Here is a 15569-nt window from a genome sequence, read left to right on the forward strand (position 1 = left end):
TTATCTACAATTTTCATAAATTATTTCTACTCAGTTATATATAACTACAATATCATACAACTTAAATAAAAAATTTATACAATATTGTTCAACTTTCATACAATATTTAAATAAAAAAAAAAATATAAACAACAGAATACAATTTTTCACAACTTTACTACAATTTCTGCAGTATAATGTATGTCATGTCTTTTTCTTCTTCTTCTTCTTCTTCTTCTTCTTCTTCTTCTTCTTCTTCTTCTTCTTCTTCTTCCAATCAAAAATTCAGCCAAAATCAAGTCTAATCTTCACCAAAACACCCTCAAAAAATTGAAATATAAACTCCAAACGATATTCCCAATTGTTTGCAACAACACTCAATCCAAACAAATAATGGTCTTTGAAAACCCAAATTCGAATCCAAAGCTTTAAACCTTTTTAATTTCTGTCAATTGTGGAATTGCTACTCTCTTTTCATTTGTTTTACATTCCTTGAATTAGGGATCGAGAGATAGAGAGAGACGTAGAGAGAATTCCCAATTGTTTGCAACAACACCCAATTGAAACAAATAATATTTTTTGAAAACCCAAAGTCGAATTCAAAACTTCAAAGCTTTTTAATGGCTGTCAATGGTGGAATTGCTGCTATATTTTCCTTTGCTACATTACTGGAATTAGGGATTGAGAGATAGAGAAAGACAAAGAGAGAGAGAGAGAGAGAGAGAGAGAGAGCATGGGGGGAAAGAGAATAAAGATGAGAAATAATTGATTCTTAATATAAATGGATACTCATTTAATTCCTAAAGTGTATATAATTGATAAATTTGTATATATGAGGTAATTAAATTGAAACTTGAATAGGAAGGGTAATAAAGTTTCCAATAGTGTATAGGAATGTAAAAAGAGAAATTTTCATAAAACACTACATTTTAGTAGTAATTAGTCATCTATAGATATCATTTGCTATATTACAGATTATAGATAACTTTTATGTGGTTATAAGATGTATTTGATGTATTTAAGCTATTGTATTCATGAATACAGTAGCAAAAATAGGCGTGAATCAGGGAAGTCCAGCTAATCAGTTGTTCTATTCGAGTGTATTCGACTGTATTCATGGAGTGAAACATGAGATTACAGCTGGACAGATTATTGTATTCGACTGTATTCACGGCGTATAATAGGGGATTACACTATTTTTAAAACGGAAAGTGAATCAATTAACATAATAGACTCCTAATATAACTCAACAAACTCAATTATAACACACAAATTTTGTATTTTCAGTTATAAAAAATATTCTCAATCGAAAAATACCCCAAAAACATAGCAATATTTAAAGAAATTATATAATACATCTGAATACATAGATTATATTAATTAAAAAAACATGAATACATTCATGACATATAGCGAGATAGTGAATACAATGAAATACATAGAATACAGCGGGATATATTGAAATACAATGAGAAAAAAAGATAGTGAATACAATAAAATACATGGCATACAACGAGATACATTGAATTACAATGGAAAAAAAGACAATGAATACAATGAAATACATGGAAATACAGTGTGATACGTTGAAAATACATTGAAATATATTAACAGAAAATCAAGTTATTGAGCCCCAAAATCAATCGTCTTTGTTAAAAAATAAACCCTAATTTCCGACGAATCCGGCATCGAGCAAAACCCCGAATCTCAAAGTTCCCACGCTGTCGTCGATCGGAGGCTTCATCTCCTTTGGATTTGCCCCCATGGCATTGGAGGGTTCAGTACCCGAAATCCCATAGAGATTGAATTTGAATAACGAAATTGATTTGTTGGGTCTGATTTTGAATGACGAATTGAAAGCTTAAACAAACGAACGAACGAAGACACTTAAACTATTAGGATCGAAAGAAAGAAGACACTTAAAGACTCCAAACACACAAAACAGTGATAAACAAACGAAACAAGTAAACTATTAGGATCGAAACAATACAGATTTTTAAAGAATTCTTTGAAAGAAGACACGGTTGTCACCGCCGGCGTAGCAGAGAAATTTTAATGGGAGGGGAAGAGAATAAGATGTATCAAAGTAGAGAGAGAAAGAAAATAGTGTAACTGATTAGCGTATTTAGTGGCTTAGGACTAGGAAGTAACCAAAATTATATATTTTGCTATAAACCTTAAAAGGTATCTATAGAATATAATTTTTTTAAATGATATTTATTTAAAATAAATAAGGTGTTAACCTTTGCTATAGGAGGTAAAAATTCCATGTAAAAATCCCTTATTCTAAATTTAAAGCCCAATGGAAAGCACGGAGCCCACAACAAAGCCACGTTGGAGGGAGGAGGCCTCGTTGACCACAAAAGAAGTCACATGTTCACGTGTCATTTTCACATGTCAACACGTGCCTCAATAGCCAGCCAAGGATCTGCGCTGTAATTTCCTTGGTGACGTGGCAGCTTGTGACTAGACACCTAGCAGATAATCCTCCTTTTGCACAAATTTGCCAAAATCCCATAAGAATAGAGAAGAAAGCAGAGCGAGTCATAAGGCTATGTTTAAGCCAGTAACTTATTCTGATTTGCATATCAGCAACCATATCACTTTTATAGCTCACGCTTCTCCACGTGGAAATCAATGCTATACCTAAAAAAAAGCACGTGGATAAATAAAAGTGTCAAATAACTTTCAAGAAAATAAACACATGTGCCTATATAGTTCTCTTGTAGATTTTTTTGTTCGTTCCCTTCTCTTAAAACCTTAGAACATCTCCATCTAGCTCAATAGACTCATTTTTCATTTATCACATCCATGGGTTGCCACTTTCTTGATGTTAGTTAATAATGTTAGTAGTTTTCACATAACTATAATTTCCTTTACCTTATACTTTACCGTAATCATCAATCGTGTTTGAGTTTCTTGTTTAGTTTGGAATTGAGACATAATTGATTGACCGTTAACATTCTTGAGTCTGGTACGAAATTTTTGAATGCCGTCTGATCTAATGGGGCCTCTATGTGATGTGTGTGGGGTGGAGAGGGCAGTGGTGTACTGTAAACCAGATGCAGCTAAGCGTTGCTTTCATTGTGATGGAAGTGTACATTCAGCAAATTGTTTATCTCGAAAGCACGTTCGTTCTCTCATTTGTGACAATTGCAGTTCAGAGCCTGCAATTGTACGTTGCATGATTATGGAAATGTGTTTATGTGAACGCTGTGATTCAAATACGATTGGTTGCAATATGGTATCAGGGCATCAACACCAGAAGTTGGATTATTATAGTGGATGTCCATCTCCAGCTGAGTTTATGACAAAGATTTTGTCAACAACTTTTGATGAAATGTCTAATAATAATAATAATGTACATAATCTTAGTAGATTCGATACTGCTAGCTCATTGAGTGTCAATGAGAATAATTGCTCAATGGTGGCTAGCAAACTCAATGAATTAGCTTCTTGTATGAAGTTTGAACCATGGGCAATTCCTTCTCCTGTAATTCCTTCAAATTCCACATACTTGACAACCTACAACATAGATCAAGCAGCACTCGCAGATGGATCTAGCCTCCCCAAGGTTGGTATGTTTTTTTTATTTTTTATATTGTGTATTTATATCATTAGTAGTTCTAGGGTTTAACTTTTACATATATATATATATATATATATATATATATATATATTCTGATAGTAAAAAGAATTTTCACACTATCAGTGTTACTTGTTGTAGCAAGTACTTGCATTATTTTTCAGGTTTCTAATTCAACTTAATATGGACGGTTACCTATAATTATCTTTTAAGTGACCTGATAGTATAAAATTCTTTTTACATTATCAGTTTATAAAAGTTAAACTCTATGCTATAAAGACATGCCTAATTGCTGAATGCATTAACTGATAGTATCAAGAATTTTCACACTATTAGTGTTACCCGCTGCGAAGAGGCGGTTTGGAGCAACATTAAAATTACTTTTATGTAACCTGTAAATCACAGGTTCGAATCGTGAAATTAGGGTAGACTACCTACATCACACCCTCTAGGGGTACAACCTTTCCCCAGATCCTGCGTGAACACCGTATGCTTTGTGCACCAGGCTGCCCTAATTGCGAAATGCGTTGACAAGTAATAATCAGTATACACTAATTGTGCTTTATTTATTTGCTGCAGCAAAGTTGTACTACTATTAAAGATCATGAAATTTATGGAGCTAATGATCTTGCGGGAGATGTTGATTTGGACGAATTGAATTCCAATTCTAGTTACAATATTTTCAGCAGTTTACAACAAAGTCATTCAAGATATTATAGTGAAGACAGGGGATTGGGTTGCCTAGTGATGGAGAAAAATTTATCTGTCATTGGGCCTAATAGTCATGTTGAAACTGCAGTAGAGGTACTTCTCAAACCTATGTCTGTGCTATAACTTCTTTAAAAGAGCTTTGAGAAAATTTACCAAATGAATTAGACAGTAGATGTTTTAGTTTCTTGTTCTTGAATATGATACAAGAAGGGGAGTCTTGGAGCAGTAATAAAGTTGTCTCGATGAGACCTATAGGTCACATGATTGAGCCGTGGAATCAGCCATTAATGCTTGCATCAGGGTAGACTGCCTACGTCACACCCCTTGGGATATTGACCCTTCCCTGGACCCTGTATAAACGCGGAACACTTCATGCACCGGACTGCCCTTTGTTCTTGAATATGATACAAATGCATATTTTAGATTGTTTTATAAAATGTTACTAACAAATGTGCTTAATCTTTAACTGTAATTTCTTTGTGTATCTTGTTAGGCACCATCTTCAGTGAGTGGAACTGCTAATGGCATGTTTATGAATCCAAGTTGTAATGGAAATACTGGCTTAGCTTTTACACATGGACCAGCTCATTCAAGGTCATTGTCAGTCTCCAACATCACCAAAGAAAGTAGTGACGCAACTGAGTACCAAGATTGTGGGTTTTCGCCACTCTTTCCGCCTTGTGATTGGAATTCAGAAACTAGCTGTCTACGGGCAAGGAATGAAGCCAAGATGAGATACAATGAGAAAAAGAAAACTAGAACGTAAGTAGATTCATTCTGGTTTGTGTTTTTGAATCTATTCCATATACCAAAATACTAATGAACGGGAGTCTTGGCGTAACTGGTAAAGTTATTGTCGTATGACCAGGAGGTCAAAGGTTTGAGCCGTAGAAATAGCCTCTTATAGAAATGCAGGGTAAGGCTGCATACAATAGACCCTTGCGGTCCGGTCGAATTCCACACATAGCAGAAGCTTAATGCATCGGACCGCCCTTTATAACAAAATACTAATGTTTTGCTTAATTGAGATTTTCCATTATGTTGTGCAAATCGTGATTTTTTGCCTTTAATTGACATTTCATTATTAATATATATCCTTTACAACATGCACGTTCAGAAAGCAAATAAGATATGCTTCACGCAAGGTCAGGGCAAATACGAGAAGACGAGTTAAAGGCAAATTTGTTAAGGCTGGGGAGGCTTATGATTATGATCCATTAGTAACAAGGGATATGTGAGTTAAGGTAGCTAATTTTGGGCCATCCCATTTTGTCAAAACTTGAACTAGTGTTAAGGTATTTTTAATGTAAAGATACTCAAACCATTAAATTCTTTTGAGACAAGTCTAAAAGAGTTTATGCTAGTACCGGAGCTAGAAAATTTGTCATTGGTTGTGTCTGTCAATCCGACTTAGTTATGATGACAAACCGACTTAGTTATGACAACAAACTTGAATGAGATGTATATATCCTGTGTGCAGGGCGTTGAAAATATAAGTAAGTAAATAAAAGTATTTCTTTTCTAATATCTGAAGTTTTTCGATGAACTAGTGATCATGACACAATTTAACATAGTATTAAAATAGATGATCTGATGATGTCATGCATTCAAGGGAATGATTCAAAGAAAAGATGGTCATTGGAATCTAGAATGTGAAAATCCACGAGAGAAAATATTATTATTGATTATTTAAAGTATTGTACAACACCCTATTTATATACTATGATTACATAATAATAGGTATCTACTTCCCGATGTAGGACACTATACATGACTAACTACTTAACACTCTCGCTCAAGCCGGTGCATATAAATCATATGTACTGAGCTTGTTACAAATGTAACTAATATGAGAACCAGTAAGAGAGTGAAAATATCAGCTAGCTGATCATTCGACTTTACAAACATTGTAACATTATCTCCTGAGACTATCTTTTCTCTTACAAAGTGATAATCGATCTCAATGTGTTTAGTCCTCTTATGGAACACCAGATTTGACGCAATATAAAGAGCAACTTGATTATCACATACTAGTTCCATATTGCTGATTTCTCCGAACTTCAATTCCTTGAGCAACTGCTTGACCCAAACTAGCTCACACATTACCATAGTCATGGCCCAATATTCTGCTTCGGCGCTAGATCTAGCAACTACATTCTGTTTCTTGCTCTTCCAAGAGACCAAATTATCTCCTACTAGAACACAATATCCAGACATAAAACGTCTACCAGAAGGTGATCCTGCCCAATTAGCATCTGTGTACCCAAAAATCTGCTCGTGACCTCGATCCTCGAATAGTAATCCTTTTCCTAGAGCTGACTTTATATATCGAAGAATGCAAACAACTACATCCCAGTGACTATCACAGGGAGAATCCATAAACTGACTTACAACACTCACCGAAAAAGAAATGTCAGGTCTAGTCACTATGAGGTAATTAAATTTGCCAACCAAACTCCTATATCTCGTAGGATCTCTAAGAGGCCCCCCTGTCCTGGCAGAATCTTAGCATTCAGATCCATAGGAGTGTCAACAGGTCTGCAGCCCATCATTTCAGTCTTCTCAAGAATGTCTAAGGCATACTTCCGCTGTGAAATAACAATAGATGAGCTAGACTAAGCGACCTTAATACCTAGAAGATACTTCAATCTGCCCAGATCCTTAGTCTGGAAGTGCTGAAAGAGATGTTGCTTCAGATTAGTAATATCATCTTGATCATTGCCAGTAACAACAATATTATCAACATAAACCGCCAGATAAATACACAGATTAGAAGCAGAATGCCGATAAAATACAGAGTGATCAGCTTCACTATGAGTCATGCCGAACTCCTAAATAACTATGCTAAACTTACCAAACCAAGCTCTAGGGGAGTGTTTCGAACCATATAGTGACCTGCGCAATTGGCATACAAGACCACTAGACTCCCCCTGAGCAACAAAACCAGGTGGTTGCTCCATATAAACTTCTTCCGCAAGATCAACGTAGAGAAAAACATTCTTAGTGTCTAACTGATAAAGAGGCCAATGACGTACAACATTCATGGACAAAAAGAGACGAACAAATGCTACTTTAGTCACGGGAGAGAAAGTATCACTATAATCAAGCCCAAAAATCTGAGTGTATCATTTTGTAATAAGACGAGCCTTAAGCCGATCAACCTGGCAATCCGGGCCGACTTTGACTACATAAACCCAACGACAACCAACAGTAGACTTACCTGAAGGAAGAGGAACACGATCTAAAGTGCCACTTGCATGTAAAGCACACATCTCCTCAATCATAGCCATTCGCCATCCTGGATGAGATAGTGCCTCACCTGTAGACTTAAGGATAGAAACAATGGAAAAAGATGATATAAAAGCATAATTAGGTGATGACAGATGATGATAACTTAAACCGACATAATGGGGATTAGGATTAAGTGTGGATCGTATACCTTTGCAGAGTGAAATTGGTTGACTAAGAGGAGACAAGTCTGATAGGTGCAGAAACTTATGTAGGACGTGAATCACCTGGGCCTAATGCTGGACGTGGATGACGATGATAACTCAAGAGTGGTGGAGCTGCAGAAGGTTGAACTGGACTAGGTGGTGGAACTGGAGCTATAGGTGGCGGAGCTGCAACTGGAGCTGGAGTTGTAGAGGAAGATGAATCAGAGATAATGACTGAATTCCTAAAAGATGAAACTGGTAGCACCTCAGAAATATTTAAATGATTACCTGGACCTGTGAAGTATGATTGGATTTCGAAGAAGGTAACATCAGTGGAGATAAGGTACTGCTGGAGATCATAAGAATAAATCGATACCCTTTTTGCATTATCGAGTAACCCAGAAATACGCACTTAAGAGCATGGTGAGCTAACTTATCTTTTCTCAGAGTAAGATTATGAACAAAACAAATGCTTCCATAGACACAGGGTGGAAGAGAGAATAAAGCTAAGTGGAAAAACATGACAGAGAATGGAACTTGATTCTGGATAGCCAAAGACGACATGCAATTGATAAGATAACAAGATGTAAGAACTGCATCCCCCCAAAGACGCAACAGTACATGAGATTGTATGAGTAAGCTTCGAGCAGTTTCACTAAGATGTCTATTCTTTCTTTCAGCTTTCCCATTTTGTTGAGATGTGTACGGACCAAATGTTTGATGAATAATCATATAAGAGTTCATAAACTGCTAAAATAGGAAAGACAAATACTCTTAGGCATTATCACTAAGAAATATGCGGATAAAAACCCCAAATTGATTTTGAATTTTAGCGTCGAAGGTTTGGAAAATAGAAAACGACTCATATCGATATTTTATTAGAAATATCCAAGTGCACCTGGAATAATTATCAATAGAACTGACTAAGCAGCAGAATCCCAAGGTAGAATTGACCCGACTAGGACCCCAAACATTTGAATGGACTAAAGTAAAAGGTGACTTTGCTCGATTGTCAAGACGTTGAGGGAAATGTGAATGGGTATGCTTACTGAGCTGATATGACTCACACTTTAGAGTGGGCATGTGAGATAAACCAAGTACAATTTTTTAAAGTTTTGACAAACTGGGTTGTCCCAACCGTTTATGTAATAAATCTGGTGAATTAGTAATAGGACAAGTCGTTGAAGGAAGAAAAGATGCGAGTCCATGTGATTTTGCAAGGATAAGGTAATAAAGTCCATCTGATTCACGCCCAATACCAATGATCCGTCCTGTTGGTACCATCCTGTACAGTGTTCCTATATAAAAACAAGGTCATCAAGAAATAAAACAGAATATTTAAGTGATTTGGCTAAGCGACTAACGACTATGAGATTAAAAGGACTACCGCGAACATAAAGAACTGGATCTAAAGGTAAGGAAGGAAATGAACTTGCTTGACCTATTCTAGTTGCCATGGTTTGAGACCCGTTGGCCATTGTGACTGTTGGGAGAGATTGATAACATGAAATAGTAATGAAAAGAGATTTGTTACCAGAATATGATCAGATGCACCTGAATGAATGACCCAAGACTCAACGGTTGAAGATTGGGAGACACAAGTCACGCTACTATCTATTTGAACAACGGAAGCTATCCCTGAAGATGTCTATTTACATGCTTTGTACTGAAGGAACTAAATATAATCTGGTAAAGAAACCAACTGGATTGGATTCAATGCATTCGATCCAACAGATTGTGAGTTAAAGGCTTTTGATACAAATGCCATTATAACATTATGCCGAAAAAAGCAAAAAATTTCTAGGAATTACTGTTCTCGCAGAAAACTCACCGTTCACGGTAAAAAATATTACTGTAATCGCCGGAGAAATCTCAAAGTGCTCGGAATAAAAAGAAAACAGTATGGGCCTGGTCAGAATTACTAGAAGATAAGGTTGTCGTGAAGAAACTTTTCCAAAAAATGGCCGGTATATTGTTCACGCGCCGGCGCGTGGGTCTGATGCGCCGCCGACATCAGAAGCTTTGGAGGCACATGAGAGCGCGTGAACGGGTTCTACCGGTGTGGTTTTCTGGGGTTTGGTTGTCTGAGAAATCTGCACCTACTGGTGGTGTTAGTTTTCGTAAAAACCCACCAGAGAAGGGATTTCGTAAAAAAAAGCCTGAAAGTCACCGGAAAAAGGCACGGTGACTGTCTCGGACTCGCTGGTAACTACACAGTGGAGATTTCTCACTAGTTGCTTTGATACCATGTGAGAAAGCACGTGAGAAAATATTATTATTGATTATCTAAAGTTTTGTACAATGCCCTATTTATATACAATGATTACATAATAATAGGTATCTACTTCCCGATGTGGGATACTATACATGACTAACTACTTAACATAGAAGAATGAAGATCAAGAGGAAAATGATACTAATGGAACTATCGAATCAGAATAATAGCTTATTTGGCCAAGCTTCTAAATTTTGCTTATTTTGAAAAGCGCTTTTCTCAAAACTGCTTTTTAAAAAAGTACTTTTAGTGAGAAGTAGTTTGACTAATTAATTTGAAAAGCAATTTTGAGCAACAATTAGTATTTGACCAAGCTTTAAAAAAGTATTTTTAAGTAGATTTTTGGCAAAATACCTTACCACCCTCTTAAACTTGTCATGAATTATTAGTTACAACCTTAAACTATTCGTGGTCTTAATTAACCCCCTCAACTTCTCCTTTTGAGAGCCATTACTCTCCTGGACGCTGATGTGGCAAATTGTATAGGAGCACTCGCCTGCCACGTGGAATTTTCTGCATATGTGACATTTTTTGAAAAATAAAATATGTTTTTACCTTTTTAAGTATGTTACTTTTTTAGATAATTTTTTTCGAATACAATTTATAATAAAACTTGGATAGAACTACATTATTTAGACTAAATTTTTTTATTTGGCTAAATATAATAAAGTTTTAATTAATTATTTTTTGACTTTGACCTGAAAATAAAGATTTATACAATTGAATTAAATAGATAAGGCATCTAAAAAGTTATAAAAATACATAGTTTGAAATTAATTATTTTGGCTCTAATTTTTTATACATCTCTAAATTATGGTGCTCTAAATATATATATATTACAAATTTTACCTAAAAAAAGTAAAAATATACAGTTGAAATAAATAGTCATTGTATCAAAAGAAGAAATAAAAAAAGTGTTACAATTGTAAAAATTAACTTACTCTATGGATACATTTTTACAACAATAAAAAAGGGTAGCCCGACACACTAAGCTACCGCTATGCGCGGGGTCGGGGGATGGGCCGGACCACAAGGGTCTATCGTACGTAGCTTTACTGTCACGATCCTAAACCCGGACCCGGTCTTGATGGCGACTCTCGTGTAGACAAGGCCATCCGACACATTCCCATTTCCATTTTAAGCAATTAAATAATAAGTGTTAAGTCTTAAACATGACAAAAGCTCAAAGATAAGCAGTGAACAATACAATTTGTGAAAAACAAACCCAACACAGCCCGATACTGGGGTGTCACCAGTCATGAGCATCTATAATCCGGATAATACAAGAAAGGTCTACATAGTCTATACAGATCTAAAACAGAGAAAGATAAGATAAGGGAAGAAGCTTTGGGCTGCGAACGCCGGCAGCTACCTAGAGAATCTTCGAATCCGCCTGAGCTGGAAAGATCAGCACTCGGTAGCGGAACCTTTTGCGCCTGAATATGCACACGGGGTGCAGGGAGTAAACTGAGTACTCCAACTCAGTGAGTAATAATCATAAATAAAGAATGAGAAATACGAAATCACGTAAGGCACATAACAGGCTATAAAGAAGCAGTAAAAGGCAGTAAAAATAGTAAAGCAGCAAAGATGCGTAAAGTCACTAGGTTCAGTTTAAATTTAAAAAAAATGCCTTTTTAAACAATTAAACAAGTAAATGACAGGCAAATAGGAAAGATAAACACATAAAGGATCGCCCTTCGGTCACAATATCAACAAATCCGCTCGGGCAATATCTTAGAAACAACACCAGCCCCTCGGGCTATATCTCACATCACAATGGGTACCTGCGCTCACTGAGGGTGTGCAGACTCCTGGAGGGGCCCCTTACGGCCCAAGCGCAATAACAAGCCATCTCGTGGCGCACAAATCTCAGGCCCTCAGCCTCATAATCATAATCAGTGTTCCCTCATAACATAGGCCCTCGACCTTACTCAGTCAGAATCTTACAGCCACTCGGGCAATAGTAAAACTTTGTGCTCAACCCAAAATATCATTTAAAATATCATTTAAGTGTTAAAGCAGAGTAAACATGGATGCGTTATGAAAATAGTAGAATATAACATGACTGAGTACAAGTATAAAGTCAAAACAGTGAGGAAATATTAGTAAAAATCCCCTAAGGGTTCAGATAGTTGACACAAAGACCAATTATGGCATTCAGCCCAAAGCATGATGATAACAAATAGTTTTCAATCAAATACGCGGTAACATAGCCATTCGGGATGGACTAAGTCACAATCCCCAATGGTGCACGACCCCGTGCTCGTCATCTAACGTGTGTGTCGCCTCAATATAGCACAATGATGTACAATCCAGGGTTTCATACCCTCAGGACAACATTTACAATCATTACTCACCTCAATCCGATCCAAACTCTAGCCCGCGACGCCTTTGCCCCTTGAATCGACCTCCACTCGCGTCTAATCTATCCAAAATCAAAATCACGATGTCAAAGTATGCTAAGGGAACGAAGCCCAAGCGAAAATAATCAATTTACAACATAAATCCCGAAATTAGCCAAAACCCGACCCCCAGGCCCACGTATCGGAATTCGATAAATTTTACATCAATGGATTTCTTATCTCCCCACGAGTTCTTACATATCAAAAATTCCAAAATCCGACCACAAATGGTCCCTCAAATTCTCAAATCTAGGTCTCCAATACCAAACCCTAGTTTCCCAATTTTAACCTTTAATTTCCATAAATTATAGCTCTGATCCGTGAAATAATACCATAATAACGAGTTTTTGGTCCAAAATCCTTACCTCAATAAAGTCTCCTTGAATTCTCCCTTCAAAATCGTCCAAAACTCCAGAATTCGCGTTTAAAAATGGTGAAACCCTCTGAAAATTGTGAAGGAAAAAATATATACATTCTGGCCCAGGGATTTCGCATCTGCGTCCAAAATCTCGCTTCTGCGGTATCACATTTGCGTTCCTTGAACAACTTTTGTGGTTTTCACTTAAACAGCCAAAATCGCATCTGTGATGTATTGCCCGCACATGCGCCATCGCATGTGCGGCTCCTCATCCGCTCCTGCGGTCACAGCCTTCCCAGCCTATTTCCGCTTTTGCGACTTGCATTCTGCATATGCGGCATCGCACCTGCGGTTCCTAATCCGCAGGTGCGGAAACAACAGAAACAACAAATCTGCAGCATTCACCAAACTCCCAATCTATCCGTCGACCATCCGAAATCACCCCGAGGCCCCCCGAGACCCCAACCAAAAGCACAAGCATATCCCATAACCTTATTCAAACTCGTTCCAACCTTCGGAACGCTCAAAACACCAAAATCACATCGAATTCAAGCCTAAGATTCCAAAATCTTCCAAATTACGCTTTCGATCTAAAAGTACCCCAAACCTCATCCGAATAACTTGAAATTTTGCACACACATCCCAAATGATACAACGGAACTATTGCAACTCCCGAAATTCCATTCTGAACCCTATATCAAAATCTCACCTATCAATTGGAAATCGCCAAAATTCCAACTTCGCCAATTCTAGCCTAAATCTACTCCGGACCCCCAAAACTCATTTCGATCACTCTCCTAAGTCCCAAATTACCTCTCGAAGCTATCCAAACCATCAGAACTCACATCCGAGCCCTCTAACACATAAGTCAATATCCGGTTGACTTTTCCAACCTAAGCTTCTTCAAAAGAGACTAAGTGTCTCAAACTTTATCAAAACCTCTCCGAACCCAAGCCAAACAACATGATAACACAAAATACAACTAAACAAGGCAAATAGAAGCAAAAATGGGGGAAATGGAGCAGTAACTCATGAGACGACTGGCCAGGTCGTCACATCCTCCCCTTCTTAAAAAACGTTCTTCCTCGAATGAGTCAAGAAATATACCTGAAGCCTCAAATAGGTGGGGATATCTGCTCCGCATCTCTCGCTCAGTCTCCCAGGTAGCCTCCTCTACGGGCCGGCCTCTCCACTGCACTTTCACTAAAGCTATATCCTTTGACCTCAGCTTTCGAACCCGATGACTCAAAATAGCTATTGGCTCCACATTATAAGTCAAATCATCATCTAACTGAACCATGCTGAAGTCCAAAACATGAGACGGATCCCCAATACACTTCCGGAGCAGAGAAACATGAAATATCGGATGCACACTCCACAAGCTGGGTGGCAAAACAAGCTCATAAGCCACCTCCCCAATCTTATGAAGCACCTCAAAAGGCCCAATGAACTGAAGACTCAATTTTCCCTTCTTCCCAAATCTCATAACACCCTTCATGGGTGAAACCTTCAGCAAGACCTTCTTACCAACCATATAGGACACATCCCGAACCTTCCTATCAACATAACTCTTTTGTCTCGACTGTGCTGTATAGAGCCTCTCCTAAATCACCTTCACCTTGTCTAAAGCGTCCTGTACCAAGTCTATCCCCAATAACCTAGCCTCTCCCGGCTCAAACCAACCAACCAGAGATCTACACCGCCTCCTATACAAAGCCTTATATGGAGCCATCTAAATACTCAACTTGTAGTTGTTGTTATAAGAAAACTCTGCAAGCGATAGAAACTGATCCCATGACCCTTCGAAATCAATGACACAAGCACACAACATGTCCTCCAATATCTGAATAGTACACTCGGACTGTCCGTCCGTCTGAAGGTGAAAAGTTGTGCTCAAATCAACCTGAGTACCCAACTCTCTCTGCATGGCTCTCTAAAACTGCAAAGTAAACTGAGTACCTTATCTGAAATGATGGAAACCGGAACACCATGCAAACGAACAATCTCTCGGATATAGATCCCTGCCAACCTCTCTAAAGAATAGATAGAACACATAGGAATGAAGTGCGCGCACTTGGTCAGCCGAACCACAATCACCCAAATAGCATCGAACTTCTTCAAAGTCCGTGGAAGTCCAACTACAAAATCCATAGTGATCCTCTCCCACTTCCACTCTGGAATATCCATCTACTGAAGCAAGCCACCCGGTCTTTGATGCTCATATTTCACCTGCTGACAATTGAGACACCGATCTACAAATCCCACAATGTCTTTCTTCATTCTCCTCCACCAATAATGCTGTCTCAAATCCTGATACATCTTTGCAGCACCTGGATGAATGAAATACCGTGAACTATGGGCCTCCTCCAGATCAACTCCCGAAGTCCGTCCACATTGGGCACACAAATTTGCCCCTACATTCTCAATACCCCATCATCACCAATTGTCACATCTATGGCATCATCATGCTGAACTATGTCCTTCAATACAAGCAAATGCGGATCATCATACTGGTGCTCTCTGATGCGATCATATAAGGAAGACCGAGAAATCACATAAGCCAATACCTGACTGGGCTCTGAAATATCTAACCTCAAAAACCGATTGGCCAAGGCCTGAACATCAACTGCAAGAGGTCTCTCCCAACCTGGAATATATGCCAAACTCCCCATACTCACCGTCTTTCAGCTCAAAGCATCGGCCACCACATTGTCCTTCCACGGATGGTACAAGATAGTAATATCATAATCCTTTAGCAACTCCAACTATCTCCACTGCCTCAAATTGGGATCCTTCTGTTTGAACAAGTGGTGGAGGCTAC

The 15569-nt window shown here is 37.9% G+C and overlaps 1 protein-coding gene across 1 annotated transcript; it reads left to right on the plus strand.

The window, feature by feature from the left end:
• The first annotated feature begins 2983 nt into the window (after positions 1-2983).
• LOC104236245 (putative zinc finger protein CONSTANS-LIKE 11) lies at positions 2984-5514 on the plus strand. Its single transcript, XM_070148152.1, has 4 exons — positions 2984-3553; positions 4145-4369; positions 4770-5038; positions 5394-5514. The coding sequence occupies exons 1-4, from the start codon at positions 2984-2986 to the stop codon at positions 5512-5514; spliced, it is 1185 nt and encodes a 394-aa protein (XP_070004253.1).
• Positions 5515-15569: the final 10055 nt, after the last annotated feature.

Source organism: Nicotiana sylvestris, chromosome 6, assembly GCF_000393655.2.
Source record: "Nicotiana sylvestris chromosome 6, ASM39365v2, whole genome shotgun sequence".
In the NCBI taxonomy this organism is placed as follows: Eukaryota; Viridiplantae; Streptophyta; class Magnoliopsida; order Solanales; family Solanaceae; genus Nicotiana; species Nicotiana sylvestris.

Coding starts and splice junctions, on each gene's coding strand:
- LOC104236245 (XM_070148152.1), top strand. CDS start 2,984: ATGGGGCCTCTATGTGATGTGTGTGGGGTGGAGAGGGCAGTGGTGTAC. Junction 3,554..4,144: donor ATGGATCTAGCCTCCCCAAG/GTTGGTATGTTT, acceptor TATTTGCTGCAG/CAAAGTTGTACTACTATTAA. Junction 4,370..4,769: donor ATGTTGAAACTGCAGTAGAG/GTACTTCTCAAA, acceptor GTATCTTGTTAG/GCACCATCTTCAGTGAGTGG.